The following is a 26941-nucleotide window of genomic DNA, read 5'->3' as shown; positions in this document are numbered from 1 at the left end:
GTCTCATTTACTCTACATCCTCCCATTGCTGGTTTCGGAAATTCAGTGTACACATGATGATAGCTACGCTTCATATCTATCCTGTCATTTCTTATGAAATAGTACTGTGTTTTGATGCGTTCCCCCTCAAACCAGCTTCTGAATTGAGAAAAAGAACCTGAGTTTTAAGCCGGTGATGTGTAAACAGCCATAGACAAAAGTGCTGCTGCAGCAGCTGTAAAAGAATGTACGTTGAAATATATTGCTGCAACATATCAAGGTATAACAGGGCTATTTATAGAGCTCGGCCTTCATTTAAAATCTCAAGAAGCACACATAAGAGCAAAAGTAAAGAACAACATCCAATGGCATAGGGAGAACATTTCTTCAGCAACCAAGGGGAGACATGGGATTATATATTCTTTTCTTCAAGCCACCTTGGTGAGCTTGACGTCTCCGGAGATTTGTAAAGCTGTCACCCTTTGCATAGGCTGTATGCGGTGAGTGAAACTGCAGAGTTGACGTCCATCAAGCAAGACCCGAATCTGCTGATGCTCGCACAAGAGCTCCATCTGCAAAAACAAAGGAGATCCATGGGTGGCAGGGGCAGAGCCTGACAGCAATCCCAATAAAGTTGGGCGCACACAAAATAATGAGTCACAAGCTTATTGATTTCAGTGGGACTTGATTATGCGTAGATGCTTTTGAAAATGAATTGGAAATATTACACTGGAAGATGGCAACCATATTTTATTACGACTTGACAGCCTAGAAATATCTTTATAAATAAATAAATGGTCTTCCTTTTGATCCTGTAAATACAGATGGAGCAAATAGAGGACATGTTTATTACAAACATGACCGCAGCTTTAGTTCCAAGCACCTATAGTTAGATGATCTGAAGAGTTGAAAAAGAAAATCTGCCCGAGGCCTTGGAGAGCTGCTGTCAGTCAAAGGAGACAATACTGGGCCAGATGGTCTTAGGCAGTTTATCTACATATCTATCTCCCATACTATCAAGTAAAATTACCTTAAACGACTCCCCTGCTGTAAATGGGAAGTAGGGAATGGTCTTTTCCTCTTTACCCCATTTCCCAGCAATCCGTGAATTCCGGACAATGGATTTCTCAAGAAAGCTGACTGCAAGCAACAGCCCAATGTCCAGACTGGCATCCATGGGGTCACAGAGCAAAGTCACTGAAAAACTTGAAGGAATGAACATGTGATAAGTAACGATTCAGCAATCTAACATGATAGTGAGCTCATTTATCACATGCTGTGGCATTATAATGTCATATTTGTTTCCAGGGTAAGTTTGGCCTAGTCTAAGGATGTGAAACCTGTGGCCCTCCAAATGCTGTTGAACTGCAGCTCCTACCATCCTTCACCACGGGCCATGCAGACTGAGGTTGGTGGGAGCTCAGCAATGTCTCTGGGGGGCCAAAGGTTCTCCAACCCTGCATTAAATGCTTACCTCCAGCTGCAATTGGAGAAAAGTAGCTAAACTGGCCTAGACCCTGAAAAGGCATTATGCGAGCTGTCCAGAAACATACATCAGATATGACACAGAGCCTTCCTTTATAGTGTGACATCATTATAGTGCTCTGTAAGAAACAGCATAGATATATGAGGCGATGATGCATTGTGTGTGGTTACTCAAGCAAATTTTAAACACCTGACCAGACATGCAGATTAATTTTCCTTCAGCACCAGGGGTGATGGGATAGCTTCTTGCACTGCACATAAAGCAGTAGGCCAGATTAAGAGGGACAAGGCAGAACAAAACAGCAACAGAAGGAAACAGCTGGGGGATACAGAAGGAACAGTTGGGTTCCTGCTTTCTGTCTACTGGTAGGGCTGGCCCTGTGCATGGGGCATTATTCTGGGAATACCTCATCTGGGAACAGCTATTTCTCCTCCATCTTTGCATCAGTAGTGTTGGAATGATCCAGTCAAACCAACAAATATAGCAAAATTACGACCCCTTTCCCCTGTCCTCCCAATGGGAAGGATGGAAGCACACAGCACTGGCTCATGCGGAGGGGCAGTAGGGAGCCTTGGTGACAGTAGAGACAATTCTGTGATGAATCAGGATGATTCAGTGCTCCAACCACAACTGAAGGAGAGATGGGTCAACAGGATTACCCATCCCCAGTGAAGCCACCTTTTTGAGTGATTACTTTGGGTTCACAAGAGACTTAATTATGGAATCATAGAATATTAGAATTGGAAGGGTCTAGTGTCTGGATGTGTGAGCTAAGAATTGTCAGTTATGCTCTGCAGAGCCACAGTGCTCAGAAACAGTGAATTATAATCATGGCTTTAATCTTTCTTTATAAATTATATAAAAATGGGGAACATGTATGGTTACATAACATTTTCTTCTAAATTCAGCTTTTGTGTTGCTCTGGTACAAAGCAGCTTGTTTTTGAACAGTGAATTATGTTCAGTGCTCCTCTGATGTTCTCCATATTGACAATACTATCTCTCCCTTTTTGCCCAGCTAATGCTATTCCTCAATAGATCTGCACCTATGAGCAATTTTCGACAGATACATCCATGAAGCAGCTGCTAGAATGCCAGCTGACACACTTGCCTCTTGGGGGAAGGGCATATTACCCCCATGATAGTGATTTTCATGGTTGGCCTTAGTCCTCCTTTAATCTCACCGACATATTTCTCCACCTAATGGGGGAAACAATAATTTTGAATATGTGTTTGAAAATGACATCTGTACAATAAAATACAAAGTTGCAAATTTATCTATTCTTCTTCTTTGGCGATCACTTGTAGCCGAGTAAGACTGTTTTCCATAAACACGGTTTTAACAATGAGTCCGTAAGTAACTGTGGGGAGGCCAATTCTGGATCCACACGTCAGTACTTTGGTTTCCGGGTGGGAGTTGATCACGGTGTGGATTTGCCAAGCGTGCCTTCCTCTTGGCACGTTTCTCCCTTGCGTCCTGAGTTCAAGTGTTTTCAATGCCCATGACGCCTTTGGTAAAGGCTGTTCTCCAATTGGAGCACTCGTAGGCCAGTGTTTCCCAATGGCTGGTGCTTATACTAAATTTTTCAAAATTTGCCTTGAGACAGTCTTTAAATCTCTTTTGTTGACCACCAGCATTACGCTTTCCATTTTTACGTTCGGAATAGAGTAGTTGCAAATAGTATACGCACACAGGAGTTTTCTTCCTAGGTGTACCTGTCTTTTAAGCTCTGCATTAAAAACAAGAAAATAGAAAGCTTATACCAAGTCAGACTATTGGTTCATTTTGCTCAGTACTGGAATAATATGACTGGCAGTGGCTCTCCAGGGTTTCAGACAGGGGACATTCCCAGTCCTCTCTGGATATGCTGGGGTTTGACCCTGGGACCTTATGCATGTACAGTAGAGCAAGTGCTCTACCTACAACTGAGCTACAGCCTTTCATCCAAAGAGCCACCCTGTAGGAGAAAGGAAAATGGATGTGAAGCTCAAACCTTTTAACTGGAGTTCACTGAAGGTTACTCCCAGATAGCTGTACACAAGATCACCACCTTGGACTGTAGGTCTTGCTGAGGATTGCACTGCCTCATGAAATCCTTTCTTTACACCTGGGGCCCACAATGTGGGCATTACATTATTTTCAGATAGCCCCCTTGTCGCTTGTCAAGGCCCTGACCCCTCTCAATTTTTTAATTAGGGGTTTTTTTTTGTTTCTGTTTGGCTGGGGAGCTGGCTTTTAGAAAGATTGCCAGCTTTTTTGTTTGAGTTTTATTGGGGTGGCGGCGGTGGCTAGGTGTTTTGCATGTTATGGGGGTGGGTGGACATCATCTCTTTTTGTTCTGTGAAATGGGTATTTATGGTACCTGCAACAGTTCCAAATGTGCCCTCAGGTCCGAAAAGGTTGAATACCCTCATTTCATACTTGGCTAACTCTAGACTTAATAAATGTGCCGCAAACAGCCAGTTTAATACAATGCTTACAGTGCTGGACTGGAAATGGAGACCTGTGGCTGTGTACACACAACATATATTTAAAGCACATAACTTCCCGGGTGCTGGAAATTGTGGTTCTATGAGAGGTAAACTACAGTTCCCAGTGTTCTTAAGAAGGGAAGCTAAGTGCTTCAAACGTATGGTATATACACAGCCCCGGAGTCAAATCCTCAGCTATGAAGCTCACTAGGTGACCCATCTCTCTCTTCCTAAGCTACCTCAAAGGGTTTTCGTGAGGATAAAATTGCAGGGCAAGACTCAAGCGATGAAACGGGAAATGTTGCCCCTGATCCTAAAGAAAGTGCAGTCTCCACTGACACTTATTTCAAGGAAGCCAAACCCTAGGTAAGCAACGAAACTCCTGGAATTTCTCACCGCTCAGACATTGGGGTGGCACATAACAATATGCCTCTTGTTTCAGAACTATTGTTTTTTATTCATATGCTAAAGCATTGTCTCTAGTTGTAAATACTTTGCCAGTTTCTGAAACATTACAATCTCTTCCCACCCCGCACCCACTGTGAAATCCTGTTTAAGAGAGATGGCTACTCAGCAGGGATGATGCACCTGCGACCCTCCAGGTGTTGATGTATTAAAATGACAATTGGCTATGCTGGCTGCAGCTGATGGGAGCTCTTGAGTCCAACCAGTGGTGGAGGGCGGCAGAGCGGAGGCACCCCCCTGGGGGCGGGGTGTCACGGCGCACGGCGGATGCACTGCGCATGCCCAGAATTTCCAGGCATGCGTAGTGCATCCGGGCCGGCGCTGCTGCTCCCGCGGTGAGCCGGTGAGCGAGCGGCGGCTTGTGGGGCTGCCCCGGCCATGTTGCTTTACGGACGGGGCAGCTCCATGAGCCGGCAAGCGAGCGGCGACTCGTTGGGCTGCCCCGTCCGTCCGTAAAGAAGCACGGACAGGGTGCCAGGCGGCGGGGGAGTGGCAGGAGGGGCCAGGGAGTGTCACCCCCCCTCCCCTGGAACCCAGGGCGGACTGCCCCCTATGCCCCACCCTTCCTACACCACTGAGTCCAACATCTGGAGGGTCAAAGGTGCCACATCCCTTGCTCACTACAGGCATAGCAATCCTTCATTGAAACCTTCTTGAATACTCCAAGGACAAAACCACTCATCTCATATTCAGGCATAACTTTGAACTCTTTCCCTCTTTCCCTCCAGTCTTGTGGAGCGACGGAGTGAGGGGATCTATTGCATGAATACTTGCTAGACAATGAAAAAGCACTGATCACAGAATGGAAAGTAATCTGGAATGTTTGAAATGTGTGTCCAAACACCTCCCTGAGCAATTATGAACTGCTAGTACAAAAATGTACTGGATGACTCTTAAGCTGTGCACACATGACATTTTATTCTAGAATCAAAGGAAACTATTTGTTTTTCTCTACATAGTACACAAACAATCCAGATCTACTATTTGCTTCTGAAAAGTACTTCTTGGAAATGGCTTCATTCCAAAAATAAAAAGCTCCTTGCAGATTGATTCTGCACTGCACTACAATGGCTGCACAAACACTAAGCGATTTGTAGCACAAAAATATAGTGTTTTCTCAGTCCGGAATTGTTCATGCTTGTCCTTAGCATGCTGCTTTCAATCTAGATTGATTCCTAGCCCTGCCATCCACAAGGATGGGTGTGGTTACTTGATATGCATTTGAAAAAAGTTTTCATGACCGTCATTGGTTATGCTAAAGCCCTCACAGTTGCAAAACATTTCCCATTTTCAATTTAACCAGTTATTTCTATAGAATCTTAATCTTAAAATGCCATCCATAGAAGTACTTTGCAGTAGCTTTTCTTGTGCAGCCTGGTTCTCAATGGGTTTACTCAGAAGTAAGTCTCACTGCATTCCGTGGGAATTTATTATTATTAAATTCATATCCTGCCCTTCCTGCCAAGGTGCCAAAACGAAAAATAAAAATGGACTTAAAACAGTTTCAAACATCTAAAACAATCATGTTATCTCACAGCTAATAATTTCATGGTTGACAGGAACTGCAACCTTGATATGCTGATGACACAACCTTGAGGGCAGAAAGTGAGGAGGAATTAAAGAACCTTTTAATGAGGGTGAAAGAGGAGAGCGCAAAATATGGTCTGAAGCTCAACATAAAAAAAATAAGATCATGGCCACTGGTCCCATCACCTCCTGGCAAATAGAAGGGGAAGAAATGGAGGCAGTGAGAGATTTCACTTTCTTGGGTTCCATGATCACTGCAGATGGTGACAGCAGTCACGAAATTAAAAGACACCTGCTTCTTGGGAGAAAAGCAATGACAAACCTAGACAGCATCTTAAAAAGCAGAGACATCACCTTGCCGACAAACGTCCATATAGTTAAAGCTATGCTTTTCCCAGTAGTGAAGTATGGAGGTGAGAGCTGGACCATAAAGAAGGCTGATTGCCGAAGAATTGATGCTTTTGAATTGTGGTGCTGGAGGAGACTCTTGAGAGTCCCATGGACTGCAAGAAGATCAAATCTATCCATTCTGAAGGAAATCAGCCCTGAGTACAAACTGGAAGGACAGATCCTGAAGCTGAGGCTCCAATACTTTGGCCACCTCATGAGAAGAGAAGACTCCCTGGAAAAGACCCTGATGTTGGGAAAGATTGAGGGCACAAGGAGAAGGGGACGGCAGAGGAGGAGATGGTTGGACAGTGTTCTCGAAGCTACCAACATGAGTCTGACCAAACTGCAGGAGGCAGTGGAAGACAGGAGTGCCTGGCATGCTCTGGTCCATGGGGTCACGAAGAGTCGGACACGACTAAACGACAACAACAACTGGGGGAAATGTATGCTGCTGTACTCGCAGACGGGAACAGGCTGGTTCAGTTTGTCTGGCCTCCCACTCTCTGAGCCCTCCTTTTTCTTTTTTCTGCTTCTGATTTCAGTGCATCAGAAGCATTTAATAGCACTCTGTCTGAACAATGTGGATGCTGCAGCCAAACAAAGACATTTACAGGATTAGCACTGGCAGGCAAATGCCATGTCTCATCCACCCCCTACCTCCCGATTCAAAGAGATGTAACATTAAAATGAGTAAGTTAAATAAAAACTCATTCGCCTCTTCCTCTTTACATACTTACACAAATAAATAGGCTTGCAAGAAAGTAGAAAGTAGGTTTTTTGATACTTACAGTTGTGCACCTGTCATTTTCCGTCATCTTTTTTTGGCCTGTTACACTCAGGCCTTCTTCGAAGTCTATGGAAAAAGTTTTGTTCTTTTCCTGCCTATAAGCAAACAAACAAAAGAGCCAGAATAGAGGATGTTGTGGGGAACACTATCTCTAGCAAACACCAGTTAGACACCACCCATGCAGATAGCTGAGTCACACAACAGTCAACATCTTCAGATGGATGCCAGACAGAGTAAAAGGGAAGAATATTTGACATAATGCTTTGGGAATAGGGGAATTTGTTCATTTTGCCATTGATCAACCAGTAAGTTGCAAAGACTGTCTTCAGAGGTGCAAAAACAACAACTGTTTTTATACACAACTAATAATTGATATACAGTACTTGTACCCTTGTCACACACAATGGCATATAAATAAATAATGCCTGGGAGTACATGAAATTCATTGTGTTGAACAGCACTAAGACTGACAATAAGGCTGAAGTAAATTAGTTCACGATCAGACCTGAATGGTGAAGTAAACGGCACCCAATGAAATGAAAATATAACAAGTTTTTTCACCCTACACATCACAATCCTATACATGTGGTCAGAAGCAAGTAACACTCAGTTCTGCAGGACTTACTCCCAGGTAAGAGAGATTGCAGTCTTCATTGACCTAACGAGTTATTTGCCATTAGAAGCTCTAATAATAAACACTATAAAAGAGTCACCTCCCTCCAAAGGGACTAGATGCATTCACATATAATTTAGGTCCCACAAAGGTATTTCCTGAAATAAACCAGTCCTGGATTCTCTGAACTGCACTGCAGGGTTGTAGTAAACTACTCTCTTCCACCCTCTCAGCAATATGAGTATAACAATTTTAGACCACTTTGCCATATAAAATACCACAAATTCTCTTAATGATTAATTTTATTAGCATTAAGCATTGGCATGTTAACTGTTTAATATGTTTGCAAAGGTTGGGGTGTCCCATTTTCTTGATGTAAAAGATGACTTGGAGAGACTTACTATCTTTTGTTTTTGGGTGCACAGGCCCAATCACAGCTATGCAATAACCCTAAATTTCAGAATTGTTTTCTATAGTGCCACAAACATTTCTCCGTTGAAGTCGCCTCCAGACTTCAAAACGAATCAAGAAGTTCCAGACAGTAGGTGTGTCAGTCTAACATTTTAGTCTGTGTGCTCTGCTTTCCTAAATGTCAGTCACAGCTATTACTGTACTGTACTTGCTTCAGTGGATAGCAACATTAAAATTGGACAGTAGGCTACAGTAGCTTCTTTAAAAAAAATAAAAATAGAATGGCTCGGAAGGCCTGCACGTTTTGCCTTTTTATAACGAAAGCTAGGGATCCGGCCGGCTAGTGAAATAACGGAGGATCTGGGTAAATCCCTGCCAACCGAATTAGAGAGAATGAGGGAGAACGTGGTCTTCGGATGAATACAAAATTTAAAAAATCAGTAAATAAATTGTACGTTATGCGGACCACGAGCGCCTTTCTTTCCAGACACGTGATATTTTTGCCCGCTTGAGAGATGGCACCTGTTGGGCTTCGTTGCCCTAGAGAAAGATGGCGTCCCCCTTGCCCAATAAGCCGGTTGTTCCGCCTGTCGTTTCGATCACCTGATTAGCTTTTCAACATGGCCGCGGCAACTGGACTTGATTCTGTCTGGGAGTGCAGGTAGCGCCGATGACAGTAGGATAAGCTCCGGAGGCGAGCCGAGTGTATATTCTACTGGTGGTTGGACCACTCTTCCAGGTGGGTTCCATGCGCGGCACGAGTTGCTGGTTCCCTGCCTGCGCTGCCTTTACATGCCGGGGGGAAATATGAAGAGGGTGGGGGCGAAAGGGAAAACTCCGCTGGGTGAGACGAGACTCGGAGAAGGACGCAGGAGAGCCTCCTGCCGGGGGTACTTAGGCGGAGAAGTTCAGATGAGATGGGCACGGCAGCTCGCTTGCCGAGACGAGCAAGGAAGGCACTAGTAGATTGTTGCGGGTAGTTATTTGAATATACCCAGGCTTTTAAATTAACAGTTGCCCACGTGATGAGAGTAACCTTTTAGCAAAGTTGTCAAGTATAAAAAGCAGCCACGGAACGTCAGTGCTACATTCCGTTGCCCTCTTTGGAGTCAAGCTTTACTGAGCTTGTTTGGTGGGACGTAATTCTGAGTGAAGGTACCTAGAGCAGATACTTTTAAGCTTGATACTTGAATAGTAGTGTCTCTCAAGGTACTTCTTTAAGAAACTGAAATGTGAATTGGAGCAAGTTGCATGATCAAGGGGGGCTTGATTCATCATAGATTAGCTGGGCAAAATTTATTTGGCAGTGGAAAGTTTCCCACAGAGCAGTTAAGTCGAATGTGGCACCATAAGAACTGTTCAGATATAATAACTGAGCCCTGGTTTATTAATGAGTCCACTAGATGACTTAGTTTTGAGGGGTTTTTTTAACCTGCAGGAATAATTCTTGCTGGGCTAAAAGGTTTTGCTCATCTTAATGCAGAATTTGCTAACCCTCCCTGGCTCTGGCTCTAGCTCAGCCCCACTCCACCCAGAGATTTCCATAGCCTCACAAAGATTTAACCCCTTTTTATAGCTTCCCTTGCACCCATACTGTCCCCTCTATTTTCACTCTCAAGATCAGCTTAGTCTCTCAACTTGTTATTGTTAGGCCTAAGGGAAGGCTAGACAGCTGCAGTTTCCACTTTCCTTTTTTCACTCTCACCTCTTTACCTGCAAATGTTTTGACAGATTTTCAATGGGCAAACAAGACAATTGCTATTCTTGTTATTTTATAAAAGCTTGTTTGTTTGTTTGTTTATGTGGACGATCAAGTGTATTAGGTTAGTTGTCTGTCCTGCTAGACATTCTAACTTTGCGCAGGGAAAGACTAAAGTTCCACATCTAGACATGAATCTTTCTGTAGATTTCCACCTCTCATTTTAGGAACTGCACTGTAAGTGAATGTTTGACAGATATGATTTCAGAATAGGATCTGATGAGTTCTAGTCTTTTGTTTGCATTTTGAAGTAGGAAGATGCATCCATTTGGTAAGGAGGAATCTGCATCCCTGGAACGGCTCTTCTGGTTTTTTTGTGATTGTGTGAAGAGGGAAGACTGGGAACTTGCACAGGCCTGCATTCCTCAGTTACACCGGTGGCAAGAAGATGGCTGTGAAAAAGTGGAAAGGATCCTTCATGCTCTAATAGTCTGCCCGTCTCATCTGAGGTGAGCACTACATTGACTTTTGGTAACTAACAGTTGAAAATGTGTTGAAGTTGCAAGTTGTAAAATATTACAGTGCAATGCACTAAAGAAAGTCCCATTATTTTCAGTGGGGCTTATTCCCAGGTAAGTGAATACAGCCTTAAAGTATGTTTTGAGTGTGTTCCTTATTAATTTCAAAAGGGCAGCAGTGTTAATCTTTTGCAACACAAATAACAAAGATTATTGACTAACAAATTTATTATGATACCGACTTCTATCAACTCCAGTTCACCATTGGATACATGTAGTGTTATCCTGAATAGCAGGTACATAGATATTTGCAGAGGGGAAGAGTGATTGTGAACTTTGAGGAAAGAAGGAAGTGGAATGCAGAAATGTGCAGATGGTAAGAATTACATAACAGGGACAATTCACAAAAACCAATGTTTGAAAACACAGGTATTCTGACATTTGTAAGTCAGATATCACATGTAATGTGATGACAAATGATTGTGGCAATTACATAGACAAGCAATAGTACTGAACCTCTTGATATACTGCCATTTACTGCTTTCATCTTGCAGTCTCCCTTTGAATTTCCTTTGTTCAAGGATGGATTTGATTGTGGTAGAGCTTTGAGCACCGTTGCTTTGGGGGCTTATGAGCTGTCTTGCTAAGGCTGCAGTTCAAAGCAGTTCAAAAGTTACTGAGATTTCTAGATAAATGAATTTAGTATGGAAAATGACTAATTTGGGGAAATCTCGTTGTAGGTGTGGATCGAACCACAGTCCTCAAAAACTTGCTTGGTTTTGGCTCCTTGTTTTGCAGACGTGGCTCGCATGGGAGCAGGTAAAAAAAATCTGTTCCATTCCAGATAAGAAAATACTTCTGTCCCAATTTGAGAAATTTTGTAGCACCCAATGAAGTTTGAGAATTGCTGCTGTTTTAGTAATTACAATATATATATATATATATATCAGAAGGCTATTAAAGAAGGCTTTGGCTATGACCAGGCATAGGCAAACTCGGTCCTCCAGATGTTTTGGGACTACAACTCCCATGATCCCTAGCTAACAGGACCATTGGTCAGGGATGATGGGAATTGTAGTCTCAAAACATCTGGAGGGCCGAGTTTGCCTATGCCTGGCTATGACTGTAACATTATGCTCTTCTTCAATTAGCTTGATAGTGCAAGTCCTGTTGTTATTTTGAAAGGATAGGCCACAATGCAAAATAGCTACTTCTGTTCAAATAGCAAAATGATGCATATAATGATGCTTTCTTTCCAATTCTTGCAAAACGCCAGTGACAGTTCTAAGTTTTTGATGTTCCTGCCCTTGTGCATTGAAAGGCAGACTGACATGCAGAACTTACACAGATATAGATTCTGTCATGGGAATAAAGTGATAAGAAAATCCTCTGCTTCGTTTCTGTGTGCTAAGCAGTTGGTATAGTCATAGGAGTTGACTCAGTAAGAAAGTTGGCAGTCTTACTGAACCAGTGAGGCAAAAACATTCTTTTAGATTTGGCAATGCCAGCCCCCCGCCCCCGCCAGAAGCACCACCCTCCAGCTTTCTGCAAGGATCCCATAAATTGTTCCCTTAGATTGTAGCTGTCATTTTTAAAACTAATTGACCTAAATATTTGGTTTATAAGTACTGGCAAGTAAAAGTTGTTGGCTGAATGCCTGTCTATTTGAAATTAGCCTGTTTGAGCAGGAAGTATCAAAGTAGACTGAGAAATAAGTTACAATCTCTCCTAAAAGCTTTAAAACATACAAAATATCTACCAAGAAGCGCTCACTAGATATACCGTACTTTTCCATGTACAAGACTAGGTTTTTTTTTACTCTAAAATAATGTTAAAAACGGGGGTCGTCTTCCCCCATTTTCATAAATTTGAGTCCCCCAAAATAGGGGTTGTGTTATACACAGGGGGGTGTTATACACGAAAAAATACAGTATTTTATTTGCATACCTATTCTAATACATATCATTCCAATTTCTTTTCTCTCTCTCCTCCAATCATTCCAGAAAACAGTTCCAGAAGCTCTCCAGAGAGAAACTGAGTTCTTGCTTCTCCTAGAAGAACTAGAAAAGGATGTCTCACACGCTGCTCTAAAGGTGTGATTGCTTCTTGAGGGTGAACTTGGTTCAAAAGGTGTTACATTTAATGTTGCTCTTATTTGTGCAAAGCTCATGCATGAACAGCGAATTCAGCTGAGCAGTACAGCCCTGAGATAATTCCAACTCCTGGAATTCATATGAAATATGGGGTGATCCAGGAGTTAGCTGGGTGTGATTCAGATGAGCAGTCACCACTTCAGTTGTTGGTCCGAATCCATACATATTTTAGTGAACTTTGTGTGGCTTGTTAAAAAAATATAACCTATGTAACCTAGTTTTCTTGAGAGTTTTGATTGCCATCTCTATGGATGTTTTCCAGCGAGGTTTCCCCCTTATGCTTAAGTTTATTGCCAGTCATCTCCAGCCTTCTGAAGATGACTGATTATTGGGAATGTCACTGATCCCTTCAAGGGGAACAGTCATACTTTGGATGCATTAATTTGGGGAAGGGCCAAGCTGAGTGGGAGAGCACATGCTTTTCATGCAAAAGGCCCCAGGTTCAAATGCCAGCAGATCTAGGAAGGGTTGGGAAAGAATTCTGCTTGAAACTCTGGAAAATTGATGCCAGTCTCTGTAGGTTGTACCAAGCTCGATGGACCAGTGGTCTGACTTGGTATAAAATATATTCCTATGTTACGATTTTATCTTCTTATCGCTTTGTCACCTCTCTTGTGAAGGTTGATGGTTGTTTGTTTGTTTTTAACCTAATATTGTGCCTTAGATGTTGGATTCTGGATCTTCAAACATAACTCATAAACAGCAGTTGGGAAACTGCCTGCCTTTATGTAGTAAAATTGTTAGGCGCACTTCAGTTCCTGAAAAGTTGTTCAGTTTTAAGGTCCATAATGAAGTATTGTTCAGACTGCTAGTGGATCTGCATAGCCCTGTCTTCTAGTCCAAAAGGTCTAGGTGATAGGAAAAGTTCTGAGTCTTAGTGCCAAACTCTTAGGCTTCTCAGTTTTTTCTGTAAGTGGTTTGGTTTCTGGACTGGATATCACCAACCTGAGATCAAATACCAAATGGTTCAACTGATTTAATTTTTTTCAGGAACACTGTATAAACAGAGTTCTACTTGTTTTAAGAGTTCACCACTTTATTATTGATATTACTGCATCCTATATTACCACATCATTCTACTTGTGTAAAAAACTTAATTAAAGAAAACGAATGTTTGTGGAACAGAAAGGTGCTCTAGGATCATGTGTCATGATTTTAAAAATGCAGTCAGAAATTCATGTGACTCAGACATCTGTAACCAGTTGGTGAGAAACCCCTTAAATAGGACTGAAAGAAGAAGAGAAAATCATGTGCTTTCTGTACAAGATGCAGCTGATTTAGCTTCCCTTTGAAAATGGCTTTCTGAAACCTTCACTTTATGATTTAAAGCTGATAACTATTGCTTTGATTTTAAAGTGCTCCCTGGCCTACTCTTTAGGTGTAGAATAAATTTACAAGAAAGGCTAGCACATGTGAAAATATTTTGATAATGAAATGCTTGATGCTTATTCTGCCCTTTAGTTGTTTAACAGTCATGTTCATAAGTTTTCTTGCAAAGAAGCTATTTCCTGGCAAAAAAAATGAAGGAAATCTAACCAGAGTGTGACAAGTGGGATAGGGTGTCTCTGATTGGGAGTGGGGGTTGTTATAACCTGATAATTCACCTTTATCAGTAGGAGCAGCATGGGGAGAAAGGGAGTTTCTCCACTGCAGGGGTGGGGAACCTTTGGCCCTCTAATTGCTGGACAGCATCACCATGCCATCATTTATTTCTCCTCTTGTTTCTGTTAATTTTGCATCTTCTTACTGATTTCTTTTTAATAGCTATAAGCATTAATAGTGTTTGCAGTTCTTGTTCTTTGGCTAGATAGCAGACAATGGCCCAGTTCACACAAGAGAATTAAAAAGATCCTTGCTGTGGCCAGACATCTGTGCTTTGCTATAGCAGCTATCGGTTCTACTGTCATCTAGAGAACCTAATTCCAGTCTTCTCTCTGTTCTATCACCATCAGCTCATGCATTCTCTGCCGCTTAGGGGATACTTCTTGTAGCACCAGAGAGGAGCAAGGAAGTCTCAGGGACCCAACAACATCATTTCTCCTCTGGTGCTCCATGAAGAATCCTTGTACCATGGATGATGAGAAAGCAGGTAGGAGGTGGCTGCATTATGCAGATAGGGCTGGAATGGGGCTGTCCAGCTGCACATGTTTAACTATGTTTGGGGCTCTCTTAGACCCCCAGTGTAAACTAGGCCAGTGCTCCTCCATATTTTATATATCTGCTTACCTCTTTACGTCTCTCAGTTGTATTTGTGGAAAGAATCTTCTGTTAATCCAGCTATTTCCCCAGGAACTATATGAAGCTTTTGGAAACAGGCATGGGTCAGACAGAAAGCCGAGAGATGGATCGGTGCAGCTGTTCAGTGCTGAGGTGTTCTCTGCTCTCCGAAAGATGCTGTTGCAGGCTCCTCGGAAGCTGCAAGCCATCTTGGAGCTTCTCCAGAAAGACTCTGCCGAGCAGAGCTCTTCGCTCACACACAGTGGCTCTCCACAACGCATCTTTGTTGACTTTCTCTGGGAGTCTCTAAAATATTTGAAGCGCCTCCAGCTAAATCCAGAGTTATTGGAATCTGGTGGGAGCGAGGCCGTGGATGAAATTTATCGTGCCCTTGGCATGTTGAATTTGGAGGTGGAGAATCAGACTGGAGAGCTACGGCTTCTCTGCCGAGAACTTCTGGATGCCTGTTGGGCTGAGCGGAGCCCACTGAAAGAAGAGAGGCTGCTCGGCTGTCTGCTCAGGAAAGACTGCCATGCCTTGCTCAATCTGTTCAGCAGTGTATTCATTGAGAAGATGAGAGAGAAGCTGCTGGGACTGAAGCCACCTGGCAAAGGTTTGTTTAAAATTGCATGTTCTCTTTGCTATGCAATAATAACTGTTGGCTTAGTTTAACCAGGAGTTAATTGGTGACTGTAGCTAAAATGTATAGAGAGCCTGCCCATCTTGGTGCTATTCTGTGTCTTAACTATATGTGAAATTAACCCAACTTATGGGTGTTTCAGGTACATCTGAACAGCTGGATGTGGAGCGGGCAGTGATGGCATTGTTCTTGGATCGTGAACATGCTCATTCTTGGAAAGCTGCCTATTTCTACTGCCTGAGCAGCAACAAGCACTTTTTGGAACAAATTCTGGTAAATCACTTATGAGACATTCCCATAGGAGGAGTTGAGTAATGGATCATGTGGCTGCCAATGTTTCTGAGTTAGGCAAAGAACTTTGTGAAGTCACTACCAGCGTTATCATCAAGATCTCTGGCAAATGTGCTGCAGTTTTAGTGGCTTAATAGTTAGGTCAGTGAATTGCAAACTAGAACTCTATGTTCTTCATGTAGATGCTTACTCTGATTCATGGTGTAACATAGGTATTTCTTTCTTGGAATTTTTTTATTTTTGAAGGTGGGCTTACCTATCTAAATCAAGGGGCTTGCTATGGATAACACCCTTCAAATGTTTTGAAATGGTGCCTCTGAAAAGGTCTGAAACAAGAGTGTAAATAGTGTATAAAGGTGAATGGGATTTAAGTGAGTTGAAGCACTTAATATAGATATTAGCATCTGCTTCTGTGGAGTCAGGCTGAATGTCTACTGCAAGTACTGTCCAACCCAATTGACAATAGCTAGCTCTCAGATCTCAATAAAGGGTCTTTGTACCCAAGATGCCCACAATTGAACATGGAACCTTGACGCATACAAGGCGTGCATTCTTCATAGCCGTAGTCCCTTTGAACTGGTCCATGCCCAGTACAGGTTTTGAGTCATCATTATTCTAGCATGATTTGTGTCTACACAAAATGCTGAAGGAGTCATTTGGAACTAAGAGAGAGGGGTGGTGATAGCACATTTTATCCATACATTTTCCAGGGAATGCTTCCCTACAGGCCAGAGGAGCAGAACATGAAAAATCTCTGTTTTTAACATTTGCAAATTTAACTTTGCAATTTTAACTCTCCTTCCCACTCAGGCATTCCACAATCTTAAAACAAACAAGTGGTTCTTTTCTCTAGGGTACAGCATTAACTTTATTGAAAAGGGAAGACTTCTCCAGCCTCAACAGTTTACTACGGCAAGAATTCAGCCAACTCAGTCGCCTCTTGATATTGCTAGGGTGGACTCAGTGTCACAGTTTAGAATCGGCAAAAATGCTGCTGTGGACTCTTCACAAATCTCAGGTACGTCAGGCCTCATCAAGCCTGTGAGGGAAGGCACAATGTTTTTCCTTGCTTTGATTCCAGTCAGTTTATTAAGAAGAGGAATTGGAGGGCTTTTTTTGCTTTAGATGCAAACCTATTTCTTTTTAACAGGGTCTCCACAATGACTCAGTATTAAAAGACTTCTGTGATGGATTGTGTGCCCAAGTGGAAGTTCTTGAATGGTGTATTCAACAGAATAGGTAACAGCATGGTGGTGGTGGGGGAAACCTTTTGAGAATTATGCACAATGGCTGAAGAAAGCATAAAATACATTTGATATACAAATGTTCTGCAAGGATGGATGTGCACGTCATGTTGATGTCCATGAGGCCTGGGGAATGTATGCAATGGCCAGTTGCTACACACATTAAGCACTCAACTTACATTCCCCTTAACAGGTATATAAAAGACCTCATGCAGACAAATCTGAATCCGAGGATTGTGAATCCTTCCCTTGAAAAAATGTGAGGTTACAAGCTAATCTTTTTGCCATTGAAACTTAGGCTTCTTTTTCTCTTGCAGTAATATTATCCCAGAGAAGGTTCTTCTGCAGCACTTGCACAGTTTGGAGTCCCACTCATCCCTTTATTTTCTGCACCATCTTACTAATCTTGTCGCCCTGAACGAAGAAGCTGTCACTGAACTTCTTCAGGCAATTCCAGCCAGGGACACAGAAGAAGCTCAAGGTAAATGCGGGGGGCGGGGGGGGAGAGGCGGCTGTAGATATGGCCAAATGTCCATCTGACCTGTTTGTTGGATACACTATTGTTTGTCATGGCAAGAAGGGCTTTGCTAGAATTTTCTTTTGCATTTCTAAGAATCTTGGCTTAGTGTTGCCTACGAACCAGAGACCTTGGTTTGAAAGAAAACTATGGTCAATTAAAGAAGCCAGCTTCATAGCACATAGTTCGATGTTGGCTTGTTTAGAAACCAACCCGAACTTGTTTAAAGTCTCTGGTTCCTACAGAATGCTAAGCCACGATTCTTTGAAACTGAAAGCAAATCATGAACTGGTGTTCATGTTTTTTTGGAGAATGTATATGGGGATGAGACAGATGGGGACTGTGGCATGTGGGGAGATGAACTGCAAGTCTTTGTCCCTGCTGTGGTCCTAATTGGAATTGTGTGTGTGTGTGTGTGTGTGTGTGTATACTGTTTCCAGGTGTGGGTGTGTGCGGAATCTCCCATTGGTACAATTCAAAGCTCTCTTCTCATTGTGAAATGAAGGTATAGGCAGGGACAATTCCTGTTGGGGCTGCAATGAGGGTAAAAGGTTAAAGCCCACATCCACTCACAATACAGCCACAACCTGTTTCTCTATTTTCCCTTCCCTCCCTCAGACACACACACAACCCCATGTGCTACACCGGTTGTTGGCCTGCAGCTTCTCTAACCTTGTTTGGGATTGGGTGGGAGCACTGATTCCAGGCTCTGGAAAGGACAGAAATGTTAATAACTTCCCTACAGCTGAGCAAACTCACCTTTCCATTTCCCATTTCCTACTTTCTCTTTCTTTTTTTAGATTCAACGGCGATGGCAGCTTCCAGTCATTTGAGTCTGCGTCGCAATCTCATTCTTTTCCAGGCATTTTGTGCCATGAAATATGCCATATACGCCCTCTGTGTCAATGCACACAAAGATTCACATTGCAAAGACTGCAGGAACCTTTTTGTCAATGGCCTCCCTGAGGAGATGCCTGGCGAATGCAAATCTTCAGATCAGCCCCTTTGCCCAGGTCTGGTAGCTTCCACATACCTTGTAACAAAAGTCATTGTTGCTTTTTATTCGGTGTTCATCTACTTCTTTCTGCAGAACAAGACACACCTGAATAGGAGTGTGTTCCCCCCCCCCCGAACTGTAATGCTGGTGCAGCAAGAGAGATTGCAATCTGCTTTGCCATCATTTCACCATGTTCCATGATGGGATGGGATGGTGTGCTTTCGTTCCTTTGCCCCATCAATTTTTTTGGCAATGATATCTCTACTGGCCCAGACTTTGTAGGGGAAAGGTGGGGTTTATGGAAGGAGAGGATCGCCAAGTAATAATTTATGGATAAAGGTGTAGAAAGCAGTCCATAGGATCAGTAAGTGATTTCTAGAGGTGTAGGGCAGTGATGGCCAAACTTGGCCCTCCAGCTGTTTTGGGACTACAATTCCCACCATCCTTGACCAATGGTCCTGTTAGCTAGGGATGATGGGAGTTGTAGTCCCAAAACAGCTGGAGGGCCAAGTTTGGCCACCACTGGTGTAGGCTGCTCCAAATTAGCAAGGCATTGCTCCAGAGGTTTAGCTCTTTGGGTACCACACTCTGGCCCACTAAGCTGTAAGCCTTTATGGAGGAGCAGGTGCCACATGCACCTCTTTCTTCCACCCTCCCTAAAACCATTCATTGCTTCTACAAGGAGACTTTATGAGTGCATAAACTGGAATAGGTGGACCACAACGTATAGGGAAGTATTACAGCATATTTCCCTTTTTAAAAAGCCCTTTACAGTTAAATAAAAATCCTTTTCAAGCTGAGGGAAAGTTTACATTGGCAGTTGCAATCAAAGTAGAAGGTTTGGGTGTACCCGTGGGCTGATTTGTGGAGGCCTTGTGCTGAGAATTCACCCTTACTGTAGGAGCAATTGCGGCTTTTTTATTTTTGCAAGTGTGTAAAATAGCACAACAGGTGTTGCACAAGGTCAAAATGTTAACTTTTTTCTTGATAAGCAGTGAATTGAATTATTTAATATGGGCTCACTGTTGAGGATAGCATTTGGGTTATATTTATAGATTGAGTTAGACATGAATCCGTAGACTCCTTCTCTTTGACTCCCTTGTCCTAGTGCTGCTAGTCTAATTCTGCACCCGGCTTCTATTATCTGGATGAGATGGGCTAATGTGTCAGGGCAAGAGCTGTAGCTTAGTGGTAAAGCACATGACTTGCATGCAGAAGGTACTGGGTTCAATCCCTGGAGTCTAGTGCTGGGAAGGACCCTCTCCCTAAAAACCCTGGAGAGCTGCTGTCAGTCACTGACTTAGACGCATCGACTCTCTGACTTGGTATAAGGCACAGCCTGCATTCTGTTTTTGGAAATGGCCAGTGCTGCCTACGTGATGTTGAATGTCCAACTAAATGCTACCCATCCCTTCTTTATTCTGTGGCTGTATCCAAACCCTCAGGAGAGTTTTTAAGCTGGGGGCATTTAAGACAGGCGGCTGGGATATGAATGTTCCCTCATTTTCAGGCGCATTCATATTTCTGCGTATTCAGCAGGCAAACATTAAAGTTAGAAGCTTTTCCCCCCCTTGAGTTTTGTTTTTGTAAACAATATAAAAGTTTATAGTACACATTCTTTTTATATGGAGTTAGAAATAAATGACATTTATACTGGATATTGGTATGCCTACAGAGGTTTGTTATTTAAATAGGTTTTTATATATTCTGCATCATCTTTGTGTCTATGTTGCTTTGCAAAGAACAGATATGATAGGTCCCTACCCCAAAGAACTTACAAGCGGGGTACGTGTAGGGGTTTCCTAGGGAAGTCATAAAATGTGATGGGGGAGAAGGTAGAAAGGGTAGAAGAAAGTGCTAGAGGAGGAAGAAGTGGAAGAAGACAGGGCTAGAGAGGTCAGGGGGCATGACTCCCATAGTTCCGTAGTTACCTTTATCTTGAGCGTCTAGTCCTTGAATGAGGAGAGCAGGGGGAAAAGTAAATCTGTTTCTAATGTTTTGTTTTCCCAAATGCAGATTATGCAGGTCTCTTTGCTCAGTATCTTGCCAAGTGCCAGCAGTTTTTAAGGACTGTCCCTGTTCCTCTACGCCTGGAACTTCTGGAGAACATCTTCTCCTTGCTCTTTGTCTCCTACAGCGACCTCTGCAGTGATGATCCCCACGAGGAGGACAACACAGAAGAGTCTGTCCTCGAGAAAAAGAACTGTGCCGTCAGGAGGCTTGAGCGTTGTGCTAGCCAAGGCTCTTCCACCTCGGCGAGTCCACAGCACTCGGCAGAGCCCGGAAGGAGACCTGGGACATGCACTGCCTACGGTACATCTCACGAGCATCTCAGCATCCCAAAGCTGCAAGATTTGCAGTCAGATAGCAACAAATATGAGTCTTTCAGCTGGAGTCATCTGGATTTGATGCATTTCATCCGTGACACCTCTGGGTTTTTAGCGGATGATGTAGCAATGGAGATCATTCTCAACATGCTCCAGGACCATCTGAAAGAAATGGAGGGCTCTTCCCCCTGGGACTCGAAGCATGTGGCTCAGGAAGAGCTTGCACTGCTGGACTGCTTGAATGTTTCTGCTAACAGAGATGGCTTTAGTTGTCGTGTGCAGCTGCTCTCCAAGTACCTCTCCGAAGCTCAGTGGCGGCACAAAATAGTGCTCAGCAACAGAAATGCGGGTAAGAGGTTCCAAGTGGTTTACTACTTCAGTGGTGCTTTGAAACGGCCAAGCAAGCAGCAAGAGTCTTCATACTGTCAAGGAGCCAGGGAAGAAATAGAGCACATGTTCATGGCTCCATGGGTCGGATCCTTAGTAGGGTGTGCCTTGAGAGGGGTGGGTGGGGCCAGTTTGACAGGTGGGCAGGGCCAGCATCTCACAGGCAGCAAGATGCCTATAATGAAGACCCCTGCCTTTGTTATAGCAGCTGTTTCAGATGGCAGCACTTGCAACACCTCTTTTGGCAAAGACTTTACCTGCCCCACAGCTGACTTAATGTATGAGACTGGGGCTAGGACAGGTGGATGTGGTTTGCCCAAAATGGTTTCGCCGGCCGAAGTCAAACGTAACCATCATTATTTTTGATGGTTCTCCCTAATTCTCGGCAGCCTTCTGTGAGACTGCATTAGAAGGTGCTTCTCTGTTGTCAGTAAGCCCATTCCAGTGTTTCCCAGTGCCCTTTTTAGCTTATCTGCCACAAATCCTCACCATTCAGGTCCCTTCGTAAATTCCCCAAGGTCTGCAAAACGTAGCTCTTAATGCCCATCCAAAAGTAAAATGTGGCAGTTTACACGGGGTTGTCAATCTGGTCCCTACCGCCCACTAGTGGATGTTTCAGGATTCTAGGTGAGCGCAAGCTGAATCCTCCTTCCATCAAGCACTGGTGGGCGGTAAGGAAATTTTACCATCAAGAAAGATGCATTAGTGGGTGGTAGGTATAAAAAGGTTGACTACCCCTGGTTTACACAATAGCTTCAATGTTGTGGCTAGAACTTAAAACTCCATCATTTAATGGTTTTATACTTTGAGGAGAACTTGAGTTTTATTCAGTGTATTAAGATAGGAACGTGTAAGATGGCAGTTTCTACCTTCTACTTGCATGGTTACTTTATGCTAGCGTTGCTTGCGTTGAATGTGTGCTGTGACTGAAATAAATAATGGAGTCCCAACGCAGTAGCTGACTGTTGCTCTTCTAGGAGGTCAACGTGTTCCCAGTAAAACATGTGGAAGCTTAACCAGGGGGTCCAACTCAAAGAGGAGGCACAGCCTGTCTCAAAGGCCAAAGCCAGGTGAGGTGAAGAAAATGTGGGAGAACCTTGTGTTCTCTCTTTCAGAACTTCATGTCTGTGATTGTGAGGATTTGTGGGGCTGTGACCCATCCTGGTCTACAACTAGTGCCCTGAATCAGATATCATTATTATATTTTTTTAAAAACAGACTGATTTTTCTTTTGTTGAAAAAGAAAAACCAGTCAAATCCATTAATTGGAATGTTTATGTGAATTTTATGGATATATATATAGAAAAACAAGTATCAGTATGTTGTAAATGCTAGTCAGTGTTCTCTAGGTGAGAGAGAAGCCCCTCTGAGGCTCCCCCCCCCCAAGGCTTGATAAGCTATTCTTTTAACAATGACTAATGGCCAAACAATCATATCAATGTTACTGGCTTCTCTCTTTCCATCATTCCCATGGAGCCTGGAATAAAATGTTCTCAATTGCTTTGTGTGGCCAAAGTGTATTTCGCAAACTGCTTGTTTTCTTCTTCAGGTCAGAAGAAGGGAATCTCAGGCCCATCACTGGCAAGCACAAGCAGTGAATTAAGTCTCACCAGCACATCAGGTACAGGGCATCTTCCTTGGTTGCATTGCCATGCCTCACTTGCCATGAAATGCCCTCTCCATGGTGACTTGGCTACTGCCTGCTCATATGTCTTTCAGGAGTCAGGAGAAGAGGGTGGCAACATGAGAATGGGCCTTTTCTGCAGTGGCTCCCCATTTGTGGAATGCTCTCCTCAGGGAGGCTCACCTGGCACCTTCACTACATATCTTTAGGCGCTAGGCAAAAACTGTTTCTCTATAACCAAGCCTTTGGCTGATTAAACAATCTATGGCCTTTCAAATGTGTTTGTAGGATGGGATTATTATTCTTTGTTGTCATTATATGCATTTTGTGTTTTCACCTTTGTGTTGTAAACCACCCTATGACCTTCAAAAGAAGCACAGTATATTAATAATAGAAGATATTCTTTATTTTCTCTTCTGAAATTGTGCTGAAGTGTTTATATATTATTCTGTTGCAGAGATATAATTTTTAAGAGTTTTATTATTAATTTCTTTATCAACTGTTGGCCATCCTGGCTAAAAATGCTGAAGGGCATTAACATATTTAACTTAATTAACTAATTAAAAACCTTTTGAATGTTCTGCAATTACCTAGAAACAGCAGGAGTTGGCACCGACTGCTTACTTTGTGTACATCTTCCCCAGTTCAGGTTCAATAGTGATTACCTGATAACTGTTACATCTCCCTCCCTCCACCTTCCCTCGATTTTTAGATGGAAGTGAGAGTTCGCTAACTGACTGGAGTGATGTAGAATATAGGATAAAGCCTCAACAGAACTCCCTCATCCCAATGATGCTTTCCCCACCGGAATCTCTTCTTGTTGCCTGTATCTTGAGGGGTAACTACGTAGAAGCTCATCAGGTAACTCAATAGCCACTACATGGAGTTTGTTTTGGAAGTAGCTGGTTTCTCCTGGAAGTTGTTGTGCATCCATTATATGTCCAGAGCAGCCATGGGATTAATCTCCCATGGTTTCTAGGTATTCTGTGCACATTCTGCATACTGACCCAGCATCTACAGTCTTGATGTGACAAATGGCCCTCTCTCAGCTGTCTACTTCCTCCCCTGCCAGATCTAGTAGGGATGTCTTTTTATGTTCAGGAAATTGATTGTTTTAAGTCTAGACATCTTCCAGGAAAGATATAGAAGGATTAGTAAACCCCTAATATCTAGGATATTATTGCAAGTTAATAATTTCTTCAATTTAAAAAATATGATTTTGTTTACATAATAAAGGAAATTCAGTTTGGGATGGGAGAGACAGGAGACACACAAATACTGGAAATGTGTTGGTCGCCCACAGCCTGTCAGGGGTAGAAAACCTGGCAGCAGTAGCTTTAATTGCCTCACTGATCTTTCTAGAAAAATCTCTGGATATGCTGTGTTTTGATAGGAACTTCAGAAAAAGGAAAGAAGAGCTTGCCAGTAGAGGAGAATGTATCATTTCCCCCCCTAAGAGAACACCTGGAACATTGATTTAAAAATACTTCTCCCGCCTAATATGTACGTACGTGGTTTCTCTCAATTCTACAATGACAGGTGGCGATTATGTTTAGTTTGGAGGCGTCTTCTTCCTATGGTGAGCTGATATTCTTGGAGCGTTACCAAGAAGTGATCAAGGAGCTGGCAAAAGTGGAACACAAGATTGAGCACCAGTCATCTGAGGGGTCTGGAAACTTCAAACAGTCTGGAAGTGGCCGTTCAACACTGCAGGCCATTGGAAGTGCTGCAGCAGCAGGTGCAGACTTGGCTGTTGGCTTTAAAAGTTGGAAACTGGGTGGGGGAGACAGACAGACAGACAGACAGACAGACACACACACACACACACACACACACAAACACACACAGAGCACAGGTATGATTTTCAAGGGAATTAAACTGCATCTTGCTATGTAATCTGCTTTGTGTCCCACCAAACTAAATACAGGCTCTATACAAATACAGGCTTAAAAATAAATAAACCCCAACCCCTATCGATTTTTCTGCCTGCTGGGACTGCAAACATAGAGGGGGTGCAAGAAAGCCCTTGATGGGCTGCAGTCCAAAGCTGGTGGTCTGGATTTGGCTTGATGGAACGAAAGCTGTGCAGGCCTGCTGGAAATCCAGTGTCTCTCCCCTCCTCTCCCCCCCACCCCTGAAGGGTGTCTAAACATGAAGATTGTCACAGGTGTTCTCTAAAACTAATGCTGCAAGGAGTAGCTCAGCAAGAAATTACTTTCCTTAGGTTTGCATCAGGCACCCTTAGCTGCAGCTCATTTTGTCAATTGTCTTCTGTCCCTCACTTTTTCCTGTTTGCAGTAAAATAAAGAGAGTGCTATAAAAGCATCACACAGCAGTTCAGAAATGAAAATGTTTTGCAGTACAAATAAAAAATGTTCCGTTTTGTTAATCTTAGTAATAGAGAGTGTATGGGGTGTGGGGTGTTGATAGGTGGTGGGAAAAGGTAAAAAAAAATAAAAAAAAGTAATAGAGAGTGTGGACACACACACACACACACACACACACAGGAAGTAGGGGCATGCTTACATAAGAGCGATGAGGGACAAATTAAAACATGCAAGTAAGGAATCCATGTTGGTATTGGATACAGTGAGGGAATAAGCAGCCTCTGTTCTCTGCTCTGTCATCTAAAGCCATACTAAGCATGAAAGGGAGCTGTGCACTCCCAGTTTTGGATAAAAATGAGAGTGGAACCTAGGAAGGGGTCTGACATATTCAGGACTGAAAACCCATGTTGCCTGTTAACTGTGGCCCCAAATCATTAATGAAGCTTTCTCTCTTGGTTTCCCAAGGTATGGTGTTCTACTCTATTTCGGATGTTACCAACAAGCTCCTTGCCCCTTCAGAAGGCCTTGTCCCTATGCTCCAAGAGAGCTTCTGGGCCAACAGTCTCCAGCTGGAGCATACAGACCCTATGAGAAATGTTGTGGAGGGCCTCTGCCCCTCCGCCATGGCTCTCTTTGACTTGGCGTCTACTCAGTGCCACTTATGGAAAACCTGCAAGCAGCTCTTGGAGACGGCAGATAGGAAGTTGCACAACAGCCTTGAAACTAAGGGTAAGTTTCTCTCCTCTGTTAAGGTGCACTGGCCTTGAAAAGCAAAATGTTTAGCACTAAAAGTAACTACAACAGTTATGGCCAACATAGACCATGCATGTAATCCTGTCAGCATAATTAGGTTTTTTCCCCTCTCTCCTGTGTTTTTTTCCTTGCCTTCTGCATCTGATACAGGCCGAAGACTTGATTCTGTTCTCCAGGGCTATCTTGGCATGAAGGGTTTCCCAGCAGTTCTTCAACAAATAAGTAAAATTATCAACACATCACAAGGGCAGCCTAAATCAGGTAACTTTGTTTCTCCATGTCATTCATTCACTTACACCCCGAGGACCGAATCTTGAGAGTTACCCCTGGGCTATACATCTCCCTCCTGAGGTAAACTCATCTGGCTTTCCCCTCTGTTGGACATCGGCTGAAGGGTGAAGACTTTGGGTTGCATCCTGTGGCGTTGCTCAGCTGACAGTAAGCTTCTGTCAGTGGAAAAGGGAGAGAAGCATTTTTGTGAATCCCTCTCTTCTTTGCAGCCCCCTCTCACACCTTACACCTGCTCGTTAGAGTAAGTTTAGGTGTGGGACATCTTGAGGCTGGATGGCGAGGGGGAATAACCGAAAACCACTTCCTTCTCCATTCTGCTGATGGCAGCTTTACTCTTTTGGGGAGGCCTTCAGCCTTTGACCGTCTGTTTTGCTGCACCTCAGTTCACTGACTTCATTTTTGTTTGCTCTGTGAATTTAATGTTTGCATTTCCTGCTGCTGGTTTTAAACATTTTCTAAAAATGGGTATTTTATGTGGCTTTTATATTTTTGCTTGCTTGCATGATTTCTTCTTACGATTGTGTGTGCTTGTTGTTTGCCACCGTGAACCATTAGGAATGGTGGATATAAATGTATTTACCGTATTTTTCACTCTATAAGACGGACTTTTTTCCTCCTAAAAACTAAGGGAAAATGTCTGTGTGTCTTATGGGCCGAATGCATGTTCCCTGGAGCCGAATTGCTTAGGGGCCAAAAGCAGATTGTGCTCTTTTTTTTTTTTCAAAGAGAGAAGGGGGTGTTGAAAGGAAGCTGCTTAACAGCTGTTCAGCAAGTGATCCGGAGAGAGAGAAGGCTCCCTTTCCAGCCCCGCCCCCTTGCCCAGGCCT

At 43.2% G+C, this 26941-nt stretch overlaps 2 protein-coding genes across 8 annotated transcripts in view; one reads left to right on the top strand and one right to left on the bottom strand.

Annotated features, from left to right (window-relative positions):
- Positions 1-239: 239 nt before the first annotated feature.
- Positions 240-8813, bottom strand: LOC117045893 (galectin-related protein A-like). Of its 5 annotated transcripts, none has more exons than XM_033147465.1 (5): positions 8733-8813; positions 7107-7200; positions 2576-2664; positions 1010-1184; positions 240-551 (listed from the first exon to the last, which is right to left on the bottom strand). In XM_033147465.1, the coding sequence occupies exons 2-5, from the start codon at positions 7131-7133 to the stop codon at positions 408-410; spliced, it is 435 nt and encodes a 144-aa protein (XP_033003356.1). In that variant the 5' UTR covers positions 7134-7200; positions 8733-8813; the 3' UTR covers positions 240-407. The 5 variants fall into 5 exon arrangements, with proteins under 5 accessions (XP_033003356.1, XP_033003327.1, XP_033003346.1 ...); XM_033147436.1 differs by lacking the exon at positions 8733-8813 and adding an exon at positions 8596-8698; XM_033147455.1 differs by lacking the exon at positions 8733-8813 and adding an exon at positions 8585-8607.
- ZFYVE26 (zinc finger FYVE-type containing 26) overlaps positions 8785-26941 on the top strand; it is a 44352-nt gene continuing 26195 nt past the window's right edge. For 2 of the 3 annotated variants that reach the window (XM_033147381.1, XM_033147372.1), the window contains exons 1-17: positions 8785-8868; positions 10140-10337; positions 11087-11165; positions 12350-12439; positions 14789-15329; positions 15499-15629; positions 16501-16665; positions 16798-16886; positions 17209-17372; positions 18209-18421; positions 20422-21081; positions 22097-22189; positions 22669-22740; positions 23456-23604; positions 24283-24481; positions 25536-25799; positions 25974-26084. In XM_033147381.1, coding sequence (XP_033003272.1) covers positions 10147-10337; positions 11087-11165; positions 12350-12439; positions 14789-15329; positions 15499-15629; positions 16501-16665; positions 16798-16886; positions 17209-17372; positions 18209-18421; positions 20422-21081; positions 22097-22189; positions 22669-22740; positions 23456-23604; positions 24283-24481; positions 25536-25799; positions 25974-26084 — 3211 coding nt within the window. In that variant the 5' untranslated portion in view covers positions 8785-8868; positions 10140-10146. The remainder of the gene's footprint in view (positions 8869-10139; positions 10338-11086; positions 11166-12349; positions 12440-14788; positions 15330-15498; positions 15630-16500; positions 16666-16797; positions 16887-17208; positions 17373-18208; positions 18422-20421; positions 21082-22096; positions 22190-22668; positions 22741-23455; positions 23605-24282; positions 24482-25535; positions 25800-25973; positions 26085-26941) is intronic. The other variant, XM_033147363.1, reaches the window with a different exon arrangement.

The sequence above is a fragment of the Lacerta agilis genome, chromosome 1 (assembly GCF_009819535.1).
Source record: "Lacerta agilis isolate rLacAgi1 chromosome 1, rLacAgi1.pri, whole genome shotgun sequence".
Classification (NCBI taxonomy): Eukaryota; Metazoa; Chordata; class Lepidosauria; order Squamata; family Lacertidae; genus Lacerta; species Lacerta agilis.
Note: the sequence above shows the minus strand (reverse complement) of the source record. Positions and strands in the feature narration are given on the sequence as shown.